The sequence below is a fragment of the Clarias gariepinus genome, chromosome 10 (genome assembly GCF_024256425.1).
Source record: "Clarias gariepinus isolate MV-2021 ecotype Netherlands chromosome 10, CGAR_prim_01v2, whole genome shotgun sequence".
In the NCBI taxonomy this organism is placed as follows: domain Eukaryota; kingdom Metazoa; phylum Chordata; class Actinopteri; order Siluriformes; family Clariidae; genus Clarias; species Clarias gariepinus.
Window position 1 is genome coordinate 7,901,137 of NC_071109.1, and position 26,132 is coordinate 7,927,268.

General features: G+C 39.8%; 1 protein-coding gene across 3 annotated transcripts in view; it reads right to left on the minus strand.

The window, feature by feature from the left end:
* The window catches only part of aff2 (AF4/FMR2 family, member 2), a 240,651-nt gene that overhangs the window by 11,142 nt on the left and 203,377 nt on the right, over positions 1-26,132 (minus strand). For 2 of the 3 annotated variants that reach the window (XM_053505638.1, XM_053505635.1), the window contains exons 10-19: positions 15,207-15,369; positions 12,252-13,310; positions 11,246-11,361; positions 7,897-8,137; positions 7,216-7,355; positions 6,299-6,362; positions 4,609-4,745; positions 3,963-4,034; positions 632-725; positions 344-393 (exon numbers count right to left, since the gene is read on the minus strand). In XM_053505638.1, coding sequence (XP_053361613.1) covers positions 344-393; positions 632-725; positions 3,963-4,034; positions 4,609-4,745; positions 6,299-6,362; positions 7,216-7,355; positions 7,897-8,137; positions 11,246-11,361; positions 12,252-13,310; positions 15,207-15,369 — 2,136 coding nt within the window. The remainder of the gene's footprint in view (positions 1-343; positions 394-631; positions 726-3,962; positions 4,035-4,608; positions 4,746-6,298; positions 6,363-7,215; positions 7,356-7,896; positions 8,138-11,245; positions 11,362-12,251; positions 13,311-15,206; positions 15,370-26,132) is intronic. The other variant, XM_053505637.1, reaches the window with a different exon arrangement.

Genomic DNA, 26,132 nt, shown 5'->3' on the forward strand with positions numbered 1-26,132 from the left:
CAACATAGACGCCTAAGTATTTTATTTTGTAACAATTTGTAACAATCTAGCCAGCTAATGTTAATGATATAAATTAGCAATTTTTCTCCTTAAAATATCTAACTATATATTTTGTGTTACAGATTTAACAAGCTAATACGGCTGCGTTTGAACTGATCTAGAGCGAATACTAATATATATATATATATATATATACAGTATGACTCATTTAACAACATTAAATGTCAGTATGTATTCTGACTGTTCTATCATTTCAAAGAAATTCCAACGTTATAGTCGTATGTTTAGTCGCCATCAGCAAGCAGTGGTAGGAAAATATTTTGAATATTCAGAAAGGACTTACTTTCCATTTGAGCCCCATGGTGAAGGTGCTTGGGAACTTTTCGCTGAATTCTGTAGAGCAAAAAACAAACAAACCAAAAAAAAAAAAAAAAAAAAGTATTCATGTGAATAGACAGACCACATGGAATAGCTCAATGAACAATAGGTTCAGATAATTAACGGTGTTCCTTTGTACAATAACCAAACAAATGATAACTTTTATTAATGGCATACAAAATACATTATTGAATGCTATGTCCAAAATATATTTTTGTAAAGTGAACAAGAGAATGCAGATCACGTGTTTCACCTTGAAGTACTCCATTAAGGAGCGTGAATACTTCATCGCGTGATCCTTTTTCAGTTTGAACATCCGCAAGTACAGCAGGGATAAACACCGATTGCTGTCGAGAAAGGAAATACGTGCTGCGGTTATGCAAAACAACGGAAACAAACAGGAGTAAACACTGGCAGGTTTCTTGAGGAATGTTCTTCATAGGATGTGACTTCAGAACAGGTAAACAAACCCCCATCCTGGTGTGCATGCATGAGCGTGTTGGCTTGGACACAGCCAGTAGCGTGGAGTGACTGACCTTTCAGTCCAACGCTTGTGAGACACCAGATGCTCAGGACATATGCACCGCCCCATGAAACTGAACTAGCGCTCTGTCAATTCTAATAAAGTGCAGACTTGTGTTGGAGCTGTAACACTGTGTACTCATGGACACTCGGATCTAGGTCACGTTTCGTAACAGGGTGCGACATTTCTTTGTAAAATACAAGACATTTCCAGGCAGTGTTAAAGGACGCGCTTCGAATAGGTTTCTATTGAGATACTGTATTTGTGACTTCTTGTGCTAAATTGTAAGGTTGAACGTTTCTTGCTCACCGTTTTACAGCAATGCTGACAGTCAATATCAACACGAAATATCATGTAGGAATAGTGAAAACATTGCTGCAAATGTTGGACTACAGCCGAAAGTAACTACCCCTCATTTTTTCATATGAAATTAAATTATGTAGATTGTATCCTCTTGAGACCCGAATGTCCCCATACTGTATGAGGACGTGAAATTTTGTCCCAACTTTGTTTTCTATATATATCCTTGTAGCATTCTCACATGAGGACAGTTAGGTATGATTCTTTTGCTTAACTTCATCCTGGTTGAAGACATTGATCACATTTATAGTTATCAGCAACGAATAAAGAGAAACCCTCGAGTTGTATATCCGGAGGTATTAGAGAAATTATAAAAGTTTTTCTGTGACATGCTACAAAGTGCTTAAATATACAATTAAAAAATTGGTTGTTTATGTAACAACCTCAGCGGCGACCTCATTTCCCCTCTCGTCTGTTTCCAACCTCAGCATCACCAGTACACTAATCACCAGCCTGATCATCTGTCATCATCTGCAACCTGTTTCTTACTGGATCATGCCTTAAGTTAGATGTTTTTCATGCTTGAATGATTCATAGGTCACAGTTTGGCTTAACAAACAAAAATCTTGTTAGGTACAGGAACTGGGTGGAAAACCAGAGCCAGAAAGTGCTTCAGAAACCCTGGAGAACTATTTCTCAAGACTACATTAAAACTACAAAAAGGTCCGGCTCTTGGAAAGTAAAATATGAATAAATGGTAGGGTGAGGGTGCAAGACTTTTGCACAGTACTGTACTTGATATATGTTTACTCAGGGTATTTGGCTTAAAACTTTACAGTAAATATCTCATTTACTGAGAACAAACTAGAAAACATTACTACACTCCATCATACTGTATGTATATGTTGCGTCTCTCCTAACCGACAAAGCACATTGTAGCACAGCAGAAAGATTTACTCATCAAATTTAATACCTAACAGTGCCGTCGCATTGCTCTCTTTAGGAAGGAAACGAGACAAACGCTAATTTCCAGTGGACATAAAGCATTGTCGGAAATGTCAAAGTCAAAACAGACCAAGACATTTAGACAAAAAGGCTCCACAACCAATGCATGTTAATTCTATGCAAGTTGTTCAAAGTGCGCATGGAATTTAACCATATCTCTGAAATCTACCTGAAGGTGCTTTTGAACGCCAACTTAAAAAAAAAAAGCGATATGCCTTTAATTAACAAAAGCACAAAGCTGGAAGCTACATATCAATCAAGAACTTTGACTGTCCCCCACCCCGAGCACAGATCTAACCTTGACATTCAACATAAACAAGTGTTGGTGATGTGGCAGGCAGATTGGCGCGTGGATGTCGTTTATCTGGCCTCGAGTACACATTCCCACTGCAGCGGCACGGAAATCTTTCATTATCCGCTAACAGCTTAATGAAATACAAGAATAATGATCCGGTCTAAGCTGATTAAGTGCTTTAGCTGTGTTTTAAAGCTCCCAGATAGGGCCGATTGTAGACGGGTGATGGCTGAGGGGAGATTTAGACAAAGTGGAGCGACGGTAAAGTGGCACATCAGGCTGCTGACGGCTGGCAAGTTGTGTTGCACTCGGGATTTTTATCCTGCCAGACAACAGGCCTTTCAAACACAGAGGGGCTTCTACTGGATGCTCCTGATGACTTTGTCAAAATCTAAAGCAGAAAGAAGTGTGTCTTTTGCTTTATAGGTAATAAAGGAATAAAGTATTTTTTATACTGTATAAAATGGAGTTACCTTTACCACGGTAAAAGTTTTCAATAACATTGTCTTCCAAAGTGTTGTTCCAACATTAAACATTTGTAGTATTTATTCAGTGTAGAAGTGATATTAGTTTAATGCCATGAAACATACTATTTACATTTTATCCAGCGCGACTAATGTTTATCTTGTTACGCATACTGTATGAGCAGATAAGGGTTAATTTGGTTAAAGGGACTTGCTTAAGTGGCAACCTGGTAGTGCTGGGGTTTGAACGTTGGGACCTTCTGATCAGTACTCCAATGCCTTACCCACTGAGCCACCGCTGCCTCCTAATAAGTCATTCCCACCACTCAAATTATAGCACTGCAGTACCTAAGTTGTGTCTTTCTTTCTAAAAAAAAAAAACCCACAAAATGTTAACCTTTATTCGGAGCGTTGGTGATGAGGTAACATCCATATCATAATCCACCTCACTCACGGCCCCTTAAGTTTCTAAAAGAGTTTAAAATTCTGATTGGAGATTGGCACGGATACAACAGCTTCCCATACACAGTGTGTGTATCTCGTGTCATGCATTTCTTAGCGTTGTAATATTAACTTTCTCTTTAATTGGGGTGCATCTTACAGTGGCTCCCAAATTGCTCTTCTGTAATATGGTGTTTGCACAACGTCCAAAATGCAATCACATCCAGTTTCACAGAACAGATTTCAGATATTAAGCAGGTTTGTTTTTACCCTGGCTGCGTTTCAACTTAATATTTTTCTTTAAATTGCTGTCGTCTGGTATTTCGGTGGCACATCGAGAGCATGATTTCTAATGCGTTAAAATGAGTTCGAATCCCACTCAGGCAGTTTTTAACATCGTGTCATGTACATTTGTTAGTCCACAGTCATGTAACCAGTGCTGTTCCAATATCAAAACTGTCTCATCACAGAAAACCTCACTATGCACATTTGTAATGAGTGTAAATCTCTACCAGTGAGAATCGAACCTTAATAATAAATAAATACACAAACTCACCAGAGCACCGCTAATTTCTTCTCCGCCAGCGTGGCTGAGTGACTGGTGAAGTTCTTTAATCTCATCGCGTACCTGAAGGTGATACAGAACCAAAAGAACGTAGTAAGAAAAGCTAATATCTCTTTAGTTTCATTCATTCTACTGTACTGTATGCAGCACTGCTTGAAAGACCATGCTGCTGTTATGAGGATTACAGAATGGAGAATTATCTGCATAAATGAAATGCTTTAATGATCTAAAGCAACCCTGTTTTATGGGGCTTATACTGCAGTACAATGATCATTCTGTGCATGCATGTGCATGTTTGTGTGTGTGTGTGCGTGAACACACAACCCCACATGGTTTCCTCTGAGCTCGGATTTCAATCACCGCCAGCTGATTTGCAGAGTGCGCTGATGAGCTTCGAGGTCCATCTATTTTCATTCTCGGTGACATTAATAAAACAAGGGCTGCTAATTGCATGGCTTGTAACATGGAGTTGCCTTGCGGTGGCCCTAATGGCAATCATCGCTTTTATTTTAATCACGGCAGGTAGGGTGGCCGTGCCGGAGGGCGAGAGAAAAGAGGGAGCGAGCGAGCAAGACAGACGAGAGAGAGAGAGAGAGAGAGAGAGAGAGGTGAGAAGCTGGCTTTTGGCAGCGCTGACCTAATGAGCTCTACGGTTTCCGAGTACATGGTGTACGGCGACTTGGCCTCTAACGGGTCTCGTTCCATGGCGTTCCCGCACTCGATGAAGGAGAGCGCACCGTCTGCGTAATTGACAGCTTTGCCAAACTTCTCCATCTGTACGAGGAAGGGATGGTGGGGGGGTGGGGGGGTGTGGGGTAGTGAGAAGACAGCAATCAAACGTGACAGGATGAGAAAGAAGACTGATGTTAGGAACAGACAAGCAGTTCAATTTCTGAAGATGTTCACGAAAGCAATTGACTTTAAAAATAGTCTCAGGCACCGGGGCCTCATTTATTGAGCTGGATACAAATAAAATTACATCGAAATTGTCTGTTTATTTATATTCAACAAGAAATGTGTTTTTTCTTTTTTTTTATGTCAAGTTCGGAAAAAACATCCGCATCTTACGAGAGTACATTTATATATAAGAAGACTAACTAATGTAGACCTATTGATTGCCTTTAAATACTATAATTGGCTCTGATTACTGCAATTTCGTCGATGGATTACGGCATCGGGTTGAACTCGCTCATTTATTTCAATTATAAACATGAGCGGTAGAGCTGAAGAGCGGCGGCGTGAGGGATGTCTGTCAGACAGACGCTGAGATACTTAAAACAATTACCCACTGGAGTGATGTATTTGGTGTCCCTCACCACAGTACACCTATTTCACGCGTACTGTAATCTGTTTCCAGATTCAGGTGCTAAATAATCCGTTTCGGGGTGTAGACATGAGCCAGAATAAGGTTCTCTTCTGCTTCTTCAATCATGTGCATTCAGCTCGCTGCGAGCTTTACCATTTATGGAGTTTTGTGGGTGTTGCTAAAATGCCAATGAGCTGTCGCAGGCACATGGCTCGCATTTTACAGATGATTGACATTAATCGATTCATTTAAAAGAATTAAAAAATAATGATAAAAAGACCTTTTATCAACCTTTACAAAAAACATTTTTGACTATTATATATAATTATTCAAATGACAAAGTGATCTTTTTGTCCGTATTCACTTTCCTTTTCATTTTTTTTTTTAAACCTCTGATTTGTTGCCATGGTAACCGTACATCGAAGCTTCCATCAATCTAACAGTCATCAATAGTGCTAACCTTTGCAGCCCTGGTAAATACAATTCCTAATCCTAGTACTTCATGCATGGGAGAACGTAAAACAGATTTACTGACCACTTGTCTCAGCAGGCACCCCCTGAACAGGTTCCATCAATTTCCGAATAAACCCTTTAATATGAGCCCGAGATTCATTGCATTCCGGCAATTACGCTACTGTGGCAATCAATTCCCTTTACTGTGTATTCATGACCAGGTTTTTACTTCACCCAGATGATTTATAACAGACTGCATATAACTTTCTATAAAGGACAACACTCTGGGATATAATCGCTGGAAGTGGATTATTAGAGCTGCGACAGGCTGTTTAGTAAATCATGATCCTCTTCTTTGAGGTCCTTAAAGAGAGCTATTTCCAAGCTTCTTTAGCTCTGGAAAGTTCCTTTCGTCCTTTTTTTAACGGTTCTCTGCTTATGAAATAAAAACTGACAAAGAGACGTAGTTCTGTCCTCATGCTTTTATACAAGTTCCTAAAGTCTAAATGGAATAACTGTGAGCTGATGACATCACTAGAGAAACGTGAGAGTTAAGGACTGGACTTACCAGCGCATCAGCTTTGTGCTTTAGTTTCTTGGCTTCCTGCATGTAGTAGTCCGCGTTGTGAACACTGTGGACAAAGAAGCATACGGCATTACCTACTGTAGGATCACCAAAGCATTCCCAGACTCTCATGACCTTGGCGAACCATACGAGAAAGACATGCATCATGACTCTTCTCTATACTGAAGGCAAGCTGTTTGCAAACAGACTTCTATCCCCTGAAAGTCCATCTCAATCTCGTTCAGTTCACTAAGCATTAAATTACACTTTAATACTGCAATAACTTGTTTTAGGCTTCGAAATCTTCCTCGAACCCTGACCCAGAGGTGGTCAAATCATTTTATCATAATAACAATCAGGAAAATAAAAGCTTCACTGCTGCTTAGTCTAACATTTTTGGTGGATGGAAACCTAATTAATTACCCTACAAATTGGTAGCTGAGATGACGTACAGCAATAACGAGACAGTTAGCTAGTTAAATTCACACTAGGGGTGTAATACAATGCCATTACCTGTACTAAATATCCGTATCTGTTTGTGTGTTTGGATTTATTTAAAAATTAGCTGTGGCTTAGCTGGAAGGTATTTTCCTAACTAAACATGACCTCTATCATTGCACCCACAGAACCATTAAAAAGATCATTAATCAAAGCTAAAATGCATAGAACTATACACTATGTGTTTTGTCCCGCGAGCTTATCTGATCACCCACATGAAAGTAAAAACCTCCCGTTTGCGCAATGTCCTGCGGAATCCAAGTCATGAGCTCAAGCCTCACATTCCACTAGTCTTAATCTGACTCCTTATCCAGCTTTGAAGCCAACAAAATAATGCACCTCCTATCCGTATATATATTTTTGTTAGAAAACTCTCTGCTCAACAGAAATGCTCTTAATCAGAGTTTAAACCCAGGACGTACGTGTTGTTGAAGGTGAGTTTAGGTCTCCTGTGCTCCATATTCTCCACGGACAGACCCGACGGGTTCGGCCACACGCTCGATTCGGATTGACCATTGGCGTGGAAACCCCCGGAGGTCTTCGCATGGCTGTCTTCCTCCTGCTGTATAAAGAATCCATTAAAATGATCACATAACAAATCGAAGAGTCATGATGGTTATCTGGATTTTGTTTCAGGGGCTGTTTGGGATTAGATGACTCTGCACATGGCATGTACAGTTTTTTATTGTCTTCAAGGTTTTAAACGCCTCAACCATTCGAAAATGTCATTAAAGCCTCAATGAGGCTTATATATATTAAGAAATATATCTCTGGGTATTCTGCTTTGAAAAGATACACTCACTCATGTTGTATCTACTATAGTTAAGAGTGTTTAAATGTAATTCTTTACAATTACAACCAATTCATTCCCTAAACACCCTTCAAATTTAAATTAACATCTCCAACGGAAGGTGAGGGGAAAAAAAAAAAAGGCAACATGACATTAATTACAGTATTTCTGTAAATATGTGCATTGAAAATAATACAAGGGATTAATTAGAATGCAGGTATGATAAAATCATGACTTGTTACTTACAGTATTATGAAACAAATATTTATTAAACAGTAAATGCAAACAGGCATGATCACACACTCATCCTTACACTGCTGGTCTTCGAGTGAGACTTGCTCTCTCCTTTGCGGTGCTTGTGAGACGACGATGAGGATGACAAAGAGGAAGAAGGTGGGAGTGAGTGTGTCGGGGGTAAGGTTGTAGGAACTGCTGTGCTTCCTTCCATACTGAGAGAACTGCTCTCGCTGCTTCTTCTTTGACGGCCCACGGGCTCGTCCGACAACGGGGAGAGGAGAGGTGGAAGGAGCTTCCTCGGCTGTTTCTTCGAAGAACTGGAAAGAAACAACACAGATGTCAGCGGTTCTCAAAAGAGTTTTAAACGAAAAAAAAAAAAAATTGTCGTTTTTTTTTTTTAGCCTGCTTCTCTGAAGCGGACCAAAAATCTTACCGAAGCACTAAACATCAGTTGAGGCCCTAAAAGAGAAGTTAAACCCAATCGCAGGTTCATGTCTCTGCCTGAGGTTGTGTACTGAAGTGAAGAACGGAAAGGTTAATTGACTAACCAGGCTCCGTGATTTGTGAAAACACTCTCACTTAAGTACCCCACTCGTTGAGCATGCGGTACGATGTGCCTGGGCTCTAAATACTCATTACAACTCTCAACAGGAGCAGACTGACCTAACATCATGTAAGTACTGCTGCTAAAATAGCTGTTAGGACATGATGCAAATGTGTGTTAAAATGAAGAGAGCTGTAAGGTAGCAGCTTCAGTAGCAGTATGCCTGAGGGTCTGGGCTGTGTTTTAGCATTTAACTAAGCTCTAATTAGAGAGAGAGAGAGAGAGAGAGAGAGAGAGAAGGAGAGAAAAGCCTCTCCAAGGTTTAAGTAAACAACCGCTGAAATGTGATGTCAATTTCTACACAGCCTCGGGCCATAATTTGCCTAAAAATAGATAAGATGTCATTTAATACTTTTTCTCATTTCTTCCAATCCTCTGGTTAGTAAATGTTTTGTTTATGGGTTTGAAAAAAAAAAAAAAAGTAATCACTGAATTTTGCTTCATTATGGGTTTCTTAAAATATCAGGCCAAATACCATGGGAGAGAGAGAAAAAAAAAAATGAACACATACCGTAAATGCTTCAGGTGTATTTATTATTGAGGCTGCAGAATGCAATCTTGTATAAGCCACTCATGGTTCGACTGATACTTTAACATGCATTGCTAATAATAAGGTTTTATTATCATTATTATTATTAATAGACGTTGAATAAACTGGCAGACGGGTTGATTTATACAATACATTCACTTCGCTCTGTTAGGTGGGAAAAAGAACCTGCAAAGATGACGGAAAAGAAATGCAAGCGAGGCAGTAAATAGAGTACGCAGGTCTTAAAATATTTCTAACTCGACGAGACCAGTTCTACAGTCATCTACTAATTAGGAGCAGTATTTTTAATCGTCTTTTTCTTTAACAGAACATCATTACCTTTGTATCAACTTGTATGAAGTAATATCTTTAAAAGATGAATCACTACCGCCAGCTCCTAAAGACATTCCTTACTCTCTCACTCACTCATCTTCTACTGTATACCGCTTTATCCTGTATTCAGAGTCGCAGGAACCTGGAGTCTATCCCAGGAGGCTTAGGGCACGAGGCAGGGTACACCCTGGACAGGGTGCCAATCCATCGCAGTGAAGACATTTCACCTGCAAGTATTCCTGTTATTCCTTAAAGTTTTCAGAGCTACAGCTTGCACATCGTTCAGATAGTTTTTAGCTTGTTTATTTGGATGCTATTAAACATGAAGTTGAATGTGGTATTGCTAATTTGGTTAGAGAGGTCATTGCAAGCTTGGAAAAGCCTTGAGCACGCTGATATGAAGATGTCCTCGTCATCTGAGGAACAGTGATCATTTAGCTATAAGGATGGTTCTATTGATGGACATGAGCTTCCATGCATGACATGTTTCATGCTTGCAACTTTCTTGACCGATATCATTAAAATGATCTAAAATTATGTGGATATAATGCAACAAACTGTTAAATAAATTTTACACTCATCCCAAACTGTATAAGATGCATCGGTGGCTTAGTGGTACTGTAGGTTTGACATGAGGAAGGCCCTGCTTCGATTCCCAGCCAATAACCAAATACCACCCACTGGATGCCATGCTGGTCCCAAGGCTGGATAAAATGGGAGGATTGCATCATGAATGCTGTGTAAAAACTGTGTCAATTTGGGTTTGGATTAAATGGCCCACTGTGACTCTCTGAAACTGCACAAGGTTATAGAATTTTCTCCAGGTTACTGGCCAAAGCTATCACATGCTTTCATTCTTGAACGGCTGAATATGCACCAAGAATAAAGTACAGATGCACATGGTTGGTTAGTAACACTAAAATTGATGTGAGAGTGCACCTTCCCCGAGCGCACCCTAAAATTGGTTATATCCGAGGCTGTGTTGTCAAACACCGGTTTGATTCCGGTCACGACCCGATCGATCGGTGCACCAGTGGTCTATATATCCTGGCACAAAAGTTGTTCCGGAGACCAAAGGGGACTGCATATCGTGGATGAAAATGTGCTGAGCATGCTCATTTAAACGCACAGTCCTAAATACCAAGCTAAGTTATAAAAAACAACAACTTTTTTTCCCCCCAGCATGTTTTATGTGAGTGTGTCCGGAACTTTTACAACAATAATAAAAGGTGCATTTCCTTTTCTAATCTGATTAAGAGGGGCAATGTAGCGTGTGTGCATTGATGTTGTCTGAGCTGAACTGATTTAAAACCCAGCGGGAAGGTGATATCATTAAAAAGTCCCCGAGGTGCTCAGTGCTTCCCATAATGAGCATTAGTGAAGGCTAATATTTTAGCCTGGAGCTGCTTATCACATTGTCGAGATCTGCAACAATTAGTCATGTCTCATGACAGTGGACACTCTGACAGACAACGATGGCCCTACAACCTCTGTTTTGAGCATGTCTTTGTTGGGTGCGTGTTCGCTCGGGAATTAATTGAATATCTAAAATTAGAGCGAGCTGGTGCAGTCGTGTCAGGGTTCTATTATAATAATTCAAAGAGACAAAGAAAAATGGAGTTAAAGCTGGGTACAGTATAGGACCCAATTTACAGAATTCAGAATAAAGGACTTAGCTGAGCTACGGTAGGACTAGCACATTTTGTAGTAGATAAGGATGTTGCAGTGCAAATGTGCTAAACACTTGAAGACCCGATGATACAAATGTTAAAAAGAAAAAATTGAACTGTTATGTTTGTTTCCTGTTCATTCCAGCAAGTAGTAGTATTTATTAATTTAAAGAGAAAAACGCACTTTCAACCCGATGGTTCAGGAATTACATCAGAGCTTTTTCTGAGGCGGAAATCAATAAGATCTAATGGTGCATTTAGTTTGTGTCAAGAGGCTTAAAATACTCACTCTTTTGTGTTGGAGACTTTGTGGTTGTGGATGGGAGAGATACAGGGAGGGAGGAGCAGGGCCTCTTTCTCCACTTTTAACTTCTTGGTCCCGCTTAACACCTCACAGTGGTCTGACTGCAAGTGCAAAAGACAAAATTGTTAATCTACTGTACCTTTGGTTTTATTCATACTCCACGTACAGTCTACTGTATGTGCCCTTACCTAGTCTAATTTATTCAACGTTCAGTGATAAAAAAAAGAAGGTTAACTAAAGTCAGGATGAATAGGGTATTTTTAAACAATAAACATCATAAATAACCTTAAGACACTTGATCCTATCCTCCCAATCCTATGAGTTTGAATTTTCTTTTTGAATATCATTTGTATTAGAATTAAAAACAAAATTAAAGCTGTGCATGTAAATTAGGTCTTGTCCAAGGAAATATGCAAACGTCTGTATTGTTGTATAGGATGTAAAACTGAATAAGCAGATATTACGCCATTCATAACTCAGGAATTGTTGGCATCACAAAGAATAGTAATTTTTTTCATAATCGTCTTAATTATGAGGATATACCCATTTGCTCAGTAATTCAAAGCTGCATTTCATGAAAATTACGAACTAAACTAAAAACACATAAACATTAAGGAGTGAAATATAAAGGAAATGTGAGGCACCGACAACCCAAGCACGGGTTACAAATATTGAAAAAGGCTATAAGGAGGCTGAGCACAATCTGTGTCCTGCACCTGGATCGGTAACAGAAATCCATCAGTATAAACAAAGGTTCACAGAGGATGTCCAGCTGTTTTAAGTTGTTGCTTTTCAGTAAAACCTAGCTTTTACGTTTTAAGACTATAATCATTGCTCTGTGTTTGAAAGTAGGATTATCTTACAGTGGAAAAAAAAAAAAACATCAATGAAATAAAAAAGTAGGGGTTATAAATTCTTCACATGCCTCTACAGATCTACTAAATGGAATGTGAAAATCTTGTAAGACGTTACCCAGAGAGCGGGCACTTGCCTTGTGTTTCCTCTTTGACTTGTTGGCGGGTTTCTCTGATGGTATGGAGGCGGGTGACTGCTGTCTTCTGTGCTTGAAGCTGGTCTCTCGACACTCAGCCTTTACAGGGAGTGGCTCAGGTGGATCCTGCCCAGGAATCCGTGACAGTAGGCTGAGTTCAATCTTGACCCAAAGGGACTTGATGTCCTCAAAGTCTCGAAGCGGTGACAGAAGCTCATTCTGGACCATAGAGATAGGGGAGAACAGGGGCTCCTCCAGTAGATCAGTGGCTGCTGGGTCAGGTATGGAGGTACTGCTGGTGCTGGCAAGACTGCTGACACTCAGGATATTGCTGTTACAGTCTTTAGATTTAAAGTTCAGGCTGCTAGGGCCAGGGCAGGGAAGAAGCACTTTTGAAAGGTCCTCAGTGTCCGAATGGCACTCTGATGATGACGACTCTGTTTCAATAAACTCCTTTGACTTGGGAATGATCTTACTCGGCCCTCTGTGCTTTTTCTTGTCTGGAGCTGTGCTGATAGTCGAGGTGGTGGGGGCAGCAGGTGTGGTTACTGTAGTTGATCGAGGTTCCTTTCTAGGGGCAGTCTTGCCCCCTGGGGCCTTGCCTCTAGGTTTGGGAGGTTCTAAAGGTGGAGGTTCTTTTTCCTTTGGGGTAGTGCTGGAGTTGCCAGGTCTGGGCCAGTTGTGCTCCTCACTGCTGGAGGACTGTTCAATTTTTTTCGGTTGTTTCTTGCCTGTGCTTCTTCTCGAAGGAGGCAGATCTATTGAAGCGGGGGGCTTCACTTTAGCACCCTTACCATCCGGACCTTTCTGGCCTGTTTTAGGCTTGGCCTTTTCTCTGACGGGACTGAGCAAGGCCCGGTCTTTGGCGTCTGTTTGTGCCAGAGCTGCACTGGGCTTGCTCTTACTACAGCTTTGGTTCTCTGTAGCTTGGCCATCCTCAGGCTGGGAGCTTCCAAGTCCATGGCTTTCTGACTGTGTGTTCGCAAGGGGCTTATTGTGAGGATGGACTTTGTTCAACCATTTATCCAGCTGCCACTTGTTTGTTGATTGTGGTTCAGGCTTTGGAAGAAAGAATAAATGTTTTGAGAAAGCGTCATCTGTATATTTATATCAGTTGTTACATAATTTGTTGGACTTTCTTAGATGAGCTATGCTTAGTGATAAATTAACATTATTAAATGCAAATGCATCAGAATAAATGTCTTAAAACATATGCAACCAATATTATTAATGGTCCATATCTACATGAACATCATGTACAATGGTCCATATCTACATTAATCATCATTCTTAAGAATCACCTTCAATGGTGATTCATAAGAATTATGATTAAGTCATATGACTTTCACAGTCCAATGCATTATTATAAAGATGTGAAGAGGCTATTACAATAGGAAATTGTAAAACTCCTGAATGGCAGATAAGCTCACTGGTGCATTATCCCCAACTCTCGAATGCAAAGAAGATGATGTTTTCATCACACATATTATCTCACATCATTTGTTTTATACCATTATGCTCTAATATATGTAAAAATCTTTCATTTGGAACCATAAAACCTGCCTCAAATGATAGTAAATCACTTGGAAAAGGAAGTCACAAAGATGAATAGGCATCCAAATTAACTATCAAAACCACAGAGGGTGGAAGATGTTGAACAGACTTTTCTTTCTGATCTTACCTGCCTTCCCACAGAAAAAAAAAATCCGTCTGTCTGTGCTTTTTCACATTTAAAACACTTTTTTTTTCTCATCTCATTTGCTATAGATTGATGCCAATACAAACTGCAAAATTGGAAGGTGAACAGTACAAGCAGAGATGCCGACTTGACAGCGTTCACATTTTACAGGCCTCCTTAAAACATAACAACTGTGAATTGCAATTCTAAAAGGAAAAAGAAATATCTCTCCACCAGGCAGAGCATTTGCAGCTTGCAGACACGGAGCCCCCAGGTGGAAGGCAGACAACTATATTCAGGGGTGATGAGAATGGGGGTGTTCACTCTTGTCAAATGTACTCAGGAAGCCCAGTGCAGGGCATGGTAGGGTGACTTTAAAGATGCCGGTTAAGCATTTAAGAGAGTTTTTTGGACATCTGGCTGCAATCCCATGCTGGGATCATAGTGTATTTTGTCCTGTTTTCTGCAGTAGTTCAAAGCAAAAAAAAAAAAATCCCCTAGATTTCAGGGCATTTTTGCTATGCTGAGTCATTGAAATTTATAAGTAATGATGAATTGTTGCCTTCTTTTTATCCCAAGTAACTGAGACAGGATACACACAGATCACAGGTTTAGGACCTAAAATATTTTAATGGTTTTGATCTTTGACCCAATAACAGCAGCCTTAACACCACCTTTGAGCGGTCCCAGTGCCTTCACCACTATCTGGTGTCCAAAAAAATGTTAATGCACCTCTCATAAATCAAAGAGCAACTTGATCCTATTCCATAGTTCTTTTTTTCTTGGATCACATTTCCTCCAAAATTTGGTAAAGGCCAATTCACACTCACAAACTAATCCTAAGCCTACTGTAATAGGTAGGATACGTGTTCACCTACAGTATGATTGATTGACTGGTATTGTGATTGATTGATTGATGGATTGATTGATTGATTGATTGATTAAATGACTGACTGGTTTTCAGTAATTGCTTTATCTACATAGGCTCGAGGAGAGCCCCGAACCAAAGCTGGAAAAATTTGAAATCAGGCAGTAAGATGGGATGTTAGTTACTCTGGACACCATTCACAAATCGTTAGACATTCAATCACCATTAGGGTAGACCTAAGGAAGCCAATTTGAATGGGAGTTAAATGCATAACTCTGGGAAATCCATTTAAACATGGGGGAACTCCACGCAGACAGAAACTGGAGACCCTGAACCTGTGAGCTGGAAAAGCTCCTGAGTACGCCTTGAGGAGCATACTGTGCTTTAATTTTTGCCCTTGGGTTTATACCTCTGGTGTAGTGGCGCGGGACGCTCGGTTGCATTCGCTGTCACTGGAACTGCTTTCGCTGTCAGAGTCGGACTCGGAGCTGCTTTCTGATTCACTGGAACTCCCAGAAGCCCCGCTGGAGTGGCCACCTGGATCGCTGCTCCGTGGTGTGGGCCCTGGAAGGCTGTGAACACACATCCAAACGAGCAAAACATTATTCACGTGTTTAACCAATAGACACAAAAGTCTGCAAAACAAGCATTGTGATGAATAAAAATGCTATTTGCGGACATGTTACATCTTTCCTTCACACGCCCACCATTCCTATCAGTGTGAACATACAGTAAAGAAGAAGACCAACAAGATTATTCAGTTCTCTAAGGTCAGCAATGCCAAGAGCTGGTGGAAAATATCTTACAAATTCAACTTCTGTAATACATGCAGCATATGTCAAACATGCCTCAAGCTATTGCTAAGGTCCAGCCAACCAAGAAGCTATTAGAGAATGTGTGATTTATGGCTAAAAAAGACAAAGAGACATGGGCAGTTTGCTCCCCCACCTACTCAGTTATTATTGTATATCATCTCACTGTTCTCCACTGCTGCTCGCCATTATTTATCACTTCATGAAAGACTGGAGATCTCTAATCCAATAAAATTCTGCATCTCAACATGTCCCCGGCCTCCGACGCCTGTGATTGCTTTACACGGGAGTTAAATGTGCTGGAGGGAGGCAAATTAAATCCCTTCCCAAAGGTCAGATTGGGCTTCTTTATTGTCAACACTTTGTTAGTGATTATATTGTGACAGAGAGATGTATCATCTCTTGCTGGGCCAATATTGCTTTGGTCTCAGGGACAAAATGAACCACAGTCGGTAAAAGAACTGCTTTACAATGAAGAGGAGCTACAGCGATAGAGAGAGAGAGAGAGAGAGAGAGAGAGAGAGAGAGCATATTTTTGTCATTGCTTTGGGTCTGGGGTGTGGTTTGAGACCAGAGCTAACTCAGGAGACCAGAGAGTTTGGCAGCATGTAGTGATGGCATCATTTTGTATCTGCCTGTGCATGTTTTACCCCTATGTTTTGCACGAGATGGGCAAGAGAGACCCACATAGCTGATCAAGCTGTAATATGTTAGCAGATTGTGTCAGCCAAAGCACTGCCAATGCTTTAGGCGACCAAGAAGACAGGCAAATATCTCCAGAGATTTGTCCCACAGAGCAAAGGCAGGAGGCCTAGGAATTATTTTCAAAGAGCAGAGACAACACAGAAGTGCTACAAAAACACATTTTCGAAAAATGTGTTTTACGAAAAAAAGAAAAAGAAAAAAAAACCTCCACAGTGACCAATTGTTAATTAACCACTGAGACATCTAAACAAAGAGGGGTTTATCTGTTACATACAGTCATGTTCAAAAATTTGTACAGTACCTCCTATTTTAGTTCTATCCACGTTTCGTTTAAAAACATAATAAAAATGATCTGATCAGAGCAGGGTATGATCAGAGGATGTTTATTATGTTTTTAAACAAAACACATAAAAAATAGAAGAGGGGGTACTAACTTTTGAACATGACTGTATGTATTATAGCACTGTGCCATTCTTATCTTCACATACACCAGCTTGTTAACATATTGGGAACCAACACTCCTGGAGCAGAGCGAGTTAAGGGCCTTGATCAAGAGCCCCAAAGGTGGCAGCTTGGCAATTGGTGGGACTTGAACTGACAACCTCCTGATCTGCACCCCTGAGCCTTAACCACTGAGCTGCCACTGAAGCCACACAGGTATATCATAAACATACTGTACATATACTGTACCATCATATGCTGTTTTAAAATCGGATTTTCAAAGCGTCTGTGAGATCCTTGAAAAATTGCAGAAATGTAAAATAAATACGGTATTAATGCCATGTATGAAACAAAATGAATCGGAAATTAAGTAACAGATTGAGCACTGGATTTGATCGTGTTCTTGTCAATGCTTTCTTGAAGATATAACTCACCCCAGGGCATCCTTTACAATGGTTTTATCATAGCTAAAGAGATTTTAAGGCAATCCGCTTATGTAGATGTATGATAAAATTACTGTAGCGCACACCCTCAAGTGCCTTGTTTGTTTATTTATTTATTTATTTATTTATTCATGACAATGCTCAGAATATTTAAAAACCTCCAGTATCTACTACTGTGCGTGAAGCCGCTATACAAACCATCCTACGTTAAAAAAGGAGGCTAGGGTTTTCTAAATAATGCAGCGAGCGCTTTTCTTTTAAGTAAAAGCTCATGAAGGATATTTTCAAGCCTTTGTTTTGGCTAATTAAGGTTGATCTTTGGATAAAGCGTGATGACAAGCTGGGAGAATGCCCAGAAACAGGAGAGAAAAATAATGCCTGCCAGATCTTTTTTTTTTACTTGGCATTGACAACATCATTGTTCACCTTGACCTTGCGTGTTGACCTCTGACTCACATGCTTTCTAGCTGTCTAACTCACATGCCTTCCACTGACAGGATTACAAGCAGAAAGCATAGGGGATTAGGTCATCTGGAATAAACCCCGCCCTATTAACAACCACATACTTCTGAACGGATATCATTTATACCAGTCACTCACTCTCACTTACTCATTTATCGTCTACCCGCTTTATCCTGTATACAGGCTTAGGGCACGAGGCAGGGTACACCCTGGACTGGGAGCCAATCCATCTCAGGGTACACACACATACACACACTACGGGCAATTTGGGAACGCCAATTAGCCTAACCTGCATATCTTTGGACTGTGGGAGAAAACCTAAGTAACTGGAGGAAACCCACTAAGCATGGGGAGAACATGCAAACTCCATGCACACAGAGACGGGAATCGAACACGGACCCTGGAGGTGCAAGGCGACAGTGCTAACCACTACACCACCGTGCCACCTATACCAATCAGAAGTATAAGAATATATACTACATTTACATTTAGGCATACGCTCTTGTCCAGAGCGACTTACATTTTTATCTCATTATTCATCTGAGCAGTTGAGGGTCAAGGGCCTTGCTCAAGGGCCCAACAGTGGCAACTTGGTGGTTGTGGGGTTTGATCCTGGGATTTTTCCGAACTGTAGTCCAATGCCTTAACCACTGAGCCACCCCTGGCCCCCTCGCAGGAGAGTTGGCAGACTGAATATACTGTATTATATCTAACAGCAGACTTGTTTTTCATCGTTTTTGAAAAGTCAGTCTTGAGCAAATTTGCAATAATATGCAAAAATTAAACAATCTTATGAAATGTTTACGTGTTCACTGCAAGTCTGCCAACTCTCCTGCGAGGCCTAGTCATCCTGCCAAGGCGTACACTCAATCTGTCCCGAGTGACGTGGCGTATGAGCCATTAATCAACAGCATACGCAGCAGATCCTGAAGATCTGCAGTGCATGAAGTCTAACAAGTGAATAAAGTTGCACCATTCATAATTGCGGCTCAAACTGTAAACATTTTTCCACCAAATGATCTAGTGTAACTATTAAAGGTTAAAAAATCATGACTTAAGAGCCAGCCCGATCAGGAGCATAACCTTCTCAAGTGAGGTTCCCATTTACTGTAAATGTGTTGCTGCCCAAGAACCTAACTGACCAGACAAAACAAATGGCAGCTATTTAAGATTATTAAGTGCATAATTAAAAAAAGTGCATTTCCAAATAAAGAACGACTTATCCAATGTGTTGCCTTAAAGTTGTATAATTTTCACATCACAAATTAAACGCCTTTATTTCCTCTTGACAGATCCAAGCCATTTGAACCCGTCAGATCATTCCAGTCATTTTAACGTGTTTAGCTGAACTTCATGACACCTCGAATTCACACCATACCATAAACATCAATGCAAAGGGGTTAACGTACAAGCATATACTTACAACCCGCGAACACTCAGCACTTGAATAATTCATTGCAAAGCAAAAGCGTACAAATCTACTAGGCATAATAACGTCTGAATGCTGTCAAAGCACTTATTAACTTTAAGTAAGCAGGAAGGATGTGAAATTATGCTGCTGATCATCAGATTTGCTTCCTCTGATGCAGTGATTGCACCAACCAAATGATTCCAAAGATTCAATAAAATCACCAATAAATAAATAATAAAGTGCCATCATAACTATTTATCGCATAATTATTAAATGTTTTCTAATGATACAACTGTACAGTACATTATATCTCTAAGGCTAAAAAGAGAGAAAAATAAGAGGCAAAAGTCAGGGTGGGTGGTATAGTGTATACAACAACCAGCTATAACATTAAAAACATTAACGTTAACACCTCCTATTTTTTGGGTCCCTTTGTGCCACCAGGCTGGGTCTGGCCCCTCGAGGCATGGCTTTGAGGCCCCCTGGGGGTGTACTATGGTGTCTGGCACCAGGATGTTGGCAGCAGACTCTTTGGTTGCTCTGGGTTCTGGGGTGGATCTAATTTGTTTATTCAGGGTATCCCATGGGGGCTTGATCGAATTGGGAACAGATCAGACTGGGGAATTTGGAGGCCGGGTCGGCACCCTTTGCCTGTTGGGCCCTGTTCATGGCAGGCTGTAGTGCACTGATTGTTCTGGTACATTTCCATGGTACCAGCATTGCCTTTTTTCAGCAAACTGTGCTGCATTGTTTTTTTTTGTTTGGTTTTTGTTGAGGGATTGAACCAAACAAGCTGACCTGCAGTCCATGGGGGCAGGGGGTGAGTCTTGGGTGCTCATGATCCTGACACAGCAGTTTACTGGCATATAGTTGGTGATCAATGTTGTTCAGTTAAGTTTAACCAACAAAGTACCAAAGCGGAACAGAACCAGAACAGGTTCAGAGATATATTATGATATACCATAACATTATGACAGGGTAAGTAAATAACACAGATTTTCTTGTTACAGTGGCACCTATATATGACTGAGCCAGAGCATCCCTAAACCGGCAAGCCTTACCTAGAATGTGAATGGGGTGAGAACGGAAGAACTGGACGATGGAATAATAAACGGTTCAGGAGGTAAACCAAAAAGTCACAGAAATCCTTTAACCGGAGAAAAATACAGAAGTACACCAGTACTGAGTGTGTTTGAGTCTACAGTAGGTGTACAGGATCAGTTACCTGGGAGATCATAACAGTTACGATGTGTGAGAGTGAACAAGTATACAGTAGTTAGCAGTGTGTTCTGGGAATCGGTGTTTGTTGCAGATTCTGGTATTGATTTTTCCCAAAACCCACCCTGAGGTCTGTCCACAAAATCGACATGATAGGAGCTCCAACACATTTCCTATTCATGATACTCTATAAAGCTCACCATTTCCTGTTGTCAGGATTGTTACAGTATCTGCAGTATCTGGACTACTTTAACCCCCTTAACAATCTGACCAAAAAAAATAAATAAATAAATAAATAAATAAATTTCATAGCATAGCATACCTCAATTGAGTGGTAGAGATGCCTCGATCAGGTAAAGTTCAACACATTTTTTCAATATGATATAATGACTCAGAGCAAAACATTAAAAATTTAACATGATGTTTCACTTTAGATATATTTCAGGCTATGGTTAAATACATTTTTTCGTCTTCTATTTTGTGCTGCTATCAGACTGTGGGGTCAGACGGTTGTTTTAATTAATTCATTAATTAATTTTTTTTTTGATATAGTACAGTATACTGCATTTTCTCCCTTTAACATTTTCTCCCTGGCTTTCACAGGCATATGCATTATTCTTCTTCAGGGTTGGCACGTCTGCTGCTGAATTGACAGCTTGAGAAACTTACTCGCATCGACTCTTGACTTTCTTCCCCATATACACTGATACCATAATCTTAGATCAATGCACCTGAAAGCTGCGAATTAGGAGGTGAGAAAGCCCTCAGGCCCAGCTTGGAAAAATAAGGATGAGTCCAAGTAGCTAGAAGAATCACCGGCGTCAGGGAGTAAGCACTTACTTAGACAGAGTCATTAAATATGGGCTCATCCAGAGAGTCAGTCGGGCGGGAGGGCTTTAGGGTCCCTGTTGAATCAGGAATACGGACGAAGGCCCCTTGCCTTACCCGGCTGGCTCATTCTGTATTTGTTTGCAGCTTCTAATTATTTAAACATCTATCAGAGACAAGCTGCCTCAGGCGACCCTGAGCAGCCTCGCATTAGCATTCGGCTATCTTCTACCACTTCTCGTATCCAAGGGCAAAGCTGGAGTTTTTTTTTTCTCTCTTCTTCTTCTTCTTCTTTCCTTCTCCCAATCTACCCTTCAGAGAAGTTTAATACTTAATTATAGATGAATGAATTCTGCAGTCGTCTCAGCAGGCTTAGACCCAGGCAGAAGCTCAGAAGTCTACGTTTGATTTGATTCCCTTCTGACAGACAAGTCTAGTTTGACACACTTCCATCCTGGACAGCAAGCAGCCAGACCTCCACACTGTACAACACTGGTGTTTTCATGAATTCATGATAAGGCATAAAAATGAAATGAAAAAGATAAGTCACAGGAAAGGCTATATATATATGCTTGTTTTGCAATGCACAGATATATGTATATATATATGGCGTGAAAAAAAAATGAGTCAGATGACCACGTTGTGTATTTATGTGTTTCGAAAGAAAGGAGGAGAGCACGAGATGGTGTAAAAGGGAAAGAGAGAGAGAGAGAGAGAGAAAGATCGAGACTATGCTGGAGGGGTGTCATCTATAATTTAGCTGTCCTCACTCAGTGAGGCACTTTATTAAATGATCTTCAGCATGCGCCGTACTACATTATTTTTATAAATCACCCCAAAGAATAACATCTCGAAAATGATCACCGCAGCTTTCCTCGGCCTCTAAATCTATTACAGCCTTTAATTGATTAAATCATCGGTCCTTTTTCACTACGAATGTGTAACGGTCGCTGCTAGGGATGCGTCTATAAAAAGGAAAAAGATCCCAGATTTGAGTGGGTTAAAATCACAATTTAAACCTGGATTTATTTAAATGTTTAAGCGAAAATATATAAATAATAAAATAAAATAATTTTTAAAAAATGGAATGAGACGGTAAGACCTAACAAGATCTAATAGTGTGTAAGAAGTTTGACACATGAGCAGAATAAATGATAAAAAGCAGAAGAAAATGATTATTTTATTACACTAAAACATGCATTAACACAGTTGTAGATGATCATTAAGTATGAGTCTGTAATTATTTAGCAGTAGTCCGTTTCCTTTAAGTACTTTAAGCAGAAATAAGAGATGTAATGCAGTATATTATATAAACCTGTTTGATTTAAGGAATGCAAAGCACAGGATGGTTTACAGTAAAGTTTATATGATAGTGTGAGTAAATCAGTAGCCCAAGAGTCATTTTCTGATTATTTATTTATTAATTTATTCATTTTCTTGTCTTTGATATTTTAAGACATAACATACTCCACGGTAATTCGAATAACCTCAATACTGTTAATATAATATATAATTAATATGAGTAACTTTTTGGGCTGCTCCCGTTGAGGGCTCGCCACAGCGGACTTTCTGATCCGCACAACAGCTTGGCACAGGTTTTTTACGCCGGTTGCCCATCCTTAAAGAACCCTCTCATTTTTATCTGGGCTTGGGTCTGGCACTGTGTCCAGTGACCGGGGTTGGGACATCGGACGGGAACTAAAGCCGGGGCTTCCGCATAGCAGACGAGAGACCTACCGCTGAGCCACCAAAGCCCAATTAATATTAAATTATTACGAAATTAATATTTATACATGCATTGTTAAGACAGAACAAATGGTCTCATAGCTGAAATGTTTGCCGACAACTTGTGACTTTGCATAGCATTAGAAGCTTTATCAGGACTATGGCTATGCAAATCCAATAACTCGCTTGTTTCCCCTAGTGAACATTATTATAATTACCTAGCTAAGGAGCTTGCTTTTTTTTTTTTTTTTTATGATTTAGTATTACATTAGCAACCCTTACCACAGACAATGACTAATCATAACAATACATTTTTAATGAAGCCCACACAGATGGCAAAAAACAAACAAATTTGCATTGTCTATACTAGGCTAAAATCTTAGCATTTAACATGTTATATGAAAATAAGATCACTCAATTTTAAAGGGAAAAGAGATTCTCTAAGAGAGATTAAACTCTGAACCATCAACAACCCAATCATTAAGCAATATCACATACTTTAAGTATGAGTGCCGTCGTGCTGAATATCAGAACGGCTGTGATGTTGCTCTAGATGGTGGCTTAGAAGCTAGTTAGCTTTGTAGTTCGTATTAGCTGTAAACAAAACAACATGGACAGTTCAGAGACATTTCAGAATAATTTAGAAGCAAGTGTTGTTTAAGATGACATAACATTTTTAGATGTTTTCTGGCTGAAAGTGCTTCCGTGATTGGTCTTGAATGTTGGTTTTGGCAGGCAGCCGCTCTCCCCTCGTTCCAGTTCTGCGGACTGTACTGACCTACTTTCACCCATGCTGGTGTCCGTCAGTTAGTGTAATTAACACCTGGCACTCGGAGTGATACATACTGTATGCTCTACTGTATATCACCACTCATGGATTGCCTCTCGTCCAATTAGATTACTGAGTTGGAACTAACTGTTGTATATTATAATACAATAAATGTTTCAAAGAGTCAGCAACCCTTTTTTTTTTTTAATAAGCATGCACTTCCTAACAGCATGACTCAAATGGGTTTAAAGTCCTCCAAAAGCTTTTAAATGTCAGTGCATTGCATGATATCCCAATGCCTCCAGATGTAGTTTTATCTCAACTGGGCTCTAGCAGGCTCTAGTAAAATATCAGATTTCTCTGACAAAAACGGGATCCGTGCCATTGCAAAAAGGGTGGCACACAGTCCCAGCTCTGCTCCTGGCTCATCTTCAACCGGTTTGGATAGCAAAAAAAGAGGGAATTTTTTTTTAAGAAAAAGAAAAACATAATTCTACTGGCTTTGAACGTTTTCCCCTATGCCACAAGGGCTAAGCCAAAGCCAATGGTTATGATTAGAGCCAAAAAAGAGCAAAATGTCAAACTTAATATGAGACTCGAGGCCATAAATTAACCATATATGCCGTTATGAGGTTCCTCTGTCACATGCTTGCCAGCTATAACAGAACGAAGCAAACTTATGACCCTCGCAGGCTTTTGAACATGGTTGAAGAAGCAAATATACCACAACGCCTCATTTTAGATGGAGTCATACAGTGATATGTACAGTACAGTATGTCTTACTTGCCACAAGTTTTAACACTTGCTCAAAAAGGGTGTTTAAAGGGTGAACAAAAAAAAAACCCCTCAAAACAGTATCACATATTACGAAGGGTGTCCAAGTCAAATGGGGACTTTTAATTGTGTAAAATGACAACACAGTTATGAAAGTAAAAACTTCCTTTATTTTTCTATATAATCTGCTGCTACGCTTATGCACTTATCCCAGTGTTTGACAAGTGCTTGGACAGCCATAAAGGTTAAAAGTTTTCTCAGTATGCCAGAACCATGATGGGACTGTCTGCTTCATGTCTGAAACGCTGGCCCCCCAGGAACTCCAAACAGAGTTAATGCATGTGGAAATTTTCAATAAACAACTCATAATTTTATAAATTGTATGTGTAACTTAGTTAATTTAGTTCCTGTTATTCTTTTAATTATATCTCCTAGCAACAGCTGCCTCTTTTGTCTATTTCTTGAAGCCACAAAAAAAGTAACTTTTACGTAAGATCTGAGATGGAGAATCCTTCCAAAAGGACTAAACAAACAAACAAACAAACAAACAAACAAACAAACAAACAAACAAAATGTCTCCTCATCAAAGGATTTACCAAATACAAATGCATAACTGTACACACTTTTCAGTTGTTTACTGTAACTGTGGAACATCTGCCATGTACAGTACATCCTTGCGAATGAGCTGTTACCAGATGTGTACAGTATGTAAACCTTTCAGCCCAAAATATTATCAAAGCTGCTGTTTTTGAAAATGAAAATGAATAAACCTTTTGACTAATCAAGGTTGAAAAAAGTGCCAGTGCTGTAGTATAAAACGTTCTCACAATTAAATAAGGAAACATATTGCAACTTCCAATGTTATACACAATACGCCTTTGATGAATTTGCAACTTACATTGTTTTTGTCAGTTCGAAGGGTAATGCTTAGTTGGGAATTACAAATGCAGCAAGAATTTATAAGTGTCAAAATGTTGTAGTGCCACAATGACAATGTTCAATCGAAAAAAAAGGTAAATCTGTAACATTTCCATTTACAATGTTACAGATGTTGGGAAAATGTTGGTTTTAAGTTGGTTTTGAAAGTCAGAATTTCTTTAATGAAATAACGTCAAACCAGCATTACCTACATGATGATGGAATGAATGTCTCTAACACAATGCTGCAAAAATACCTTTATATATTGAACATTAACAAATATTAACCCAGAAACAATGGCATCAAATGGAATTAAACTGAGGTTGCTACAGTAGGAGCACTAGGTGACTAATACCAGACCACAAGGGAACGTGTCTAGGTGGCTCCTACAGTAACTGTGTCTACATAGTATCTAATGCCACTAACACCGTCTTACAGTACAGTAATTTGTACTGAGATGCACCTCATGGTAATATTTGCGAAAGCAAATGAAATAGCAAGATACGATAGCAACACTAAGAGGTGCATGAGATGAGATCTATTGTGTGCATGAAGCTGTTTTGTCCGTCCCAATCAGGATCTCCAATCTGAATTCGAAACCTGGGTTAGAAACCTACGAGACCATGGATTTGATCTGATGTTGTACGGATGGATGTTAAATGATGTTGTTTTGAGGTTGTATTTAAACACATTCGTTCGTACGATCTCAAAAACATCATTGCAATGCTGTTACAACTATATTATTACGCTCATTCAACATCACAGTTCTTGCTGGGATAAGACACCAGTACCCCAGAGTAAGATGCAAGACTTGTTTTGTTCAACAAGA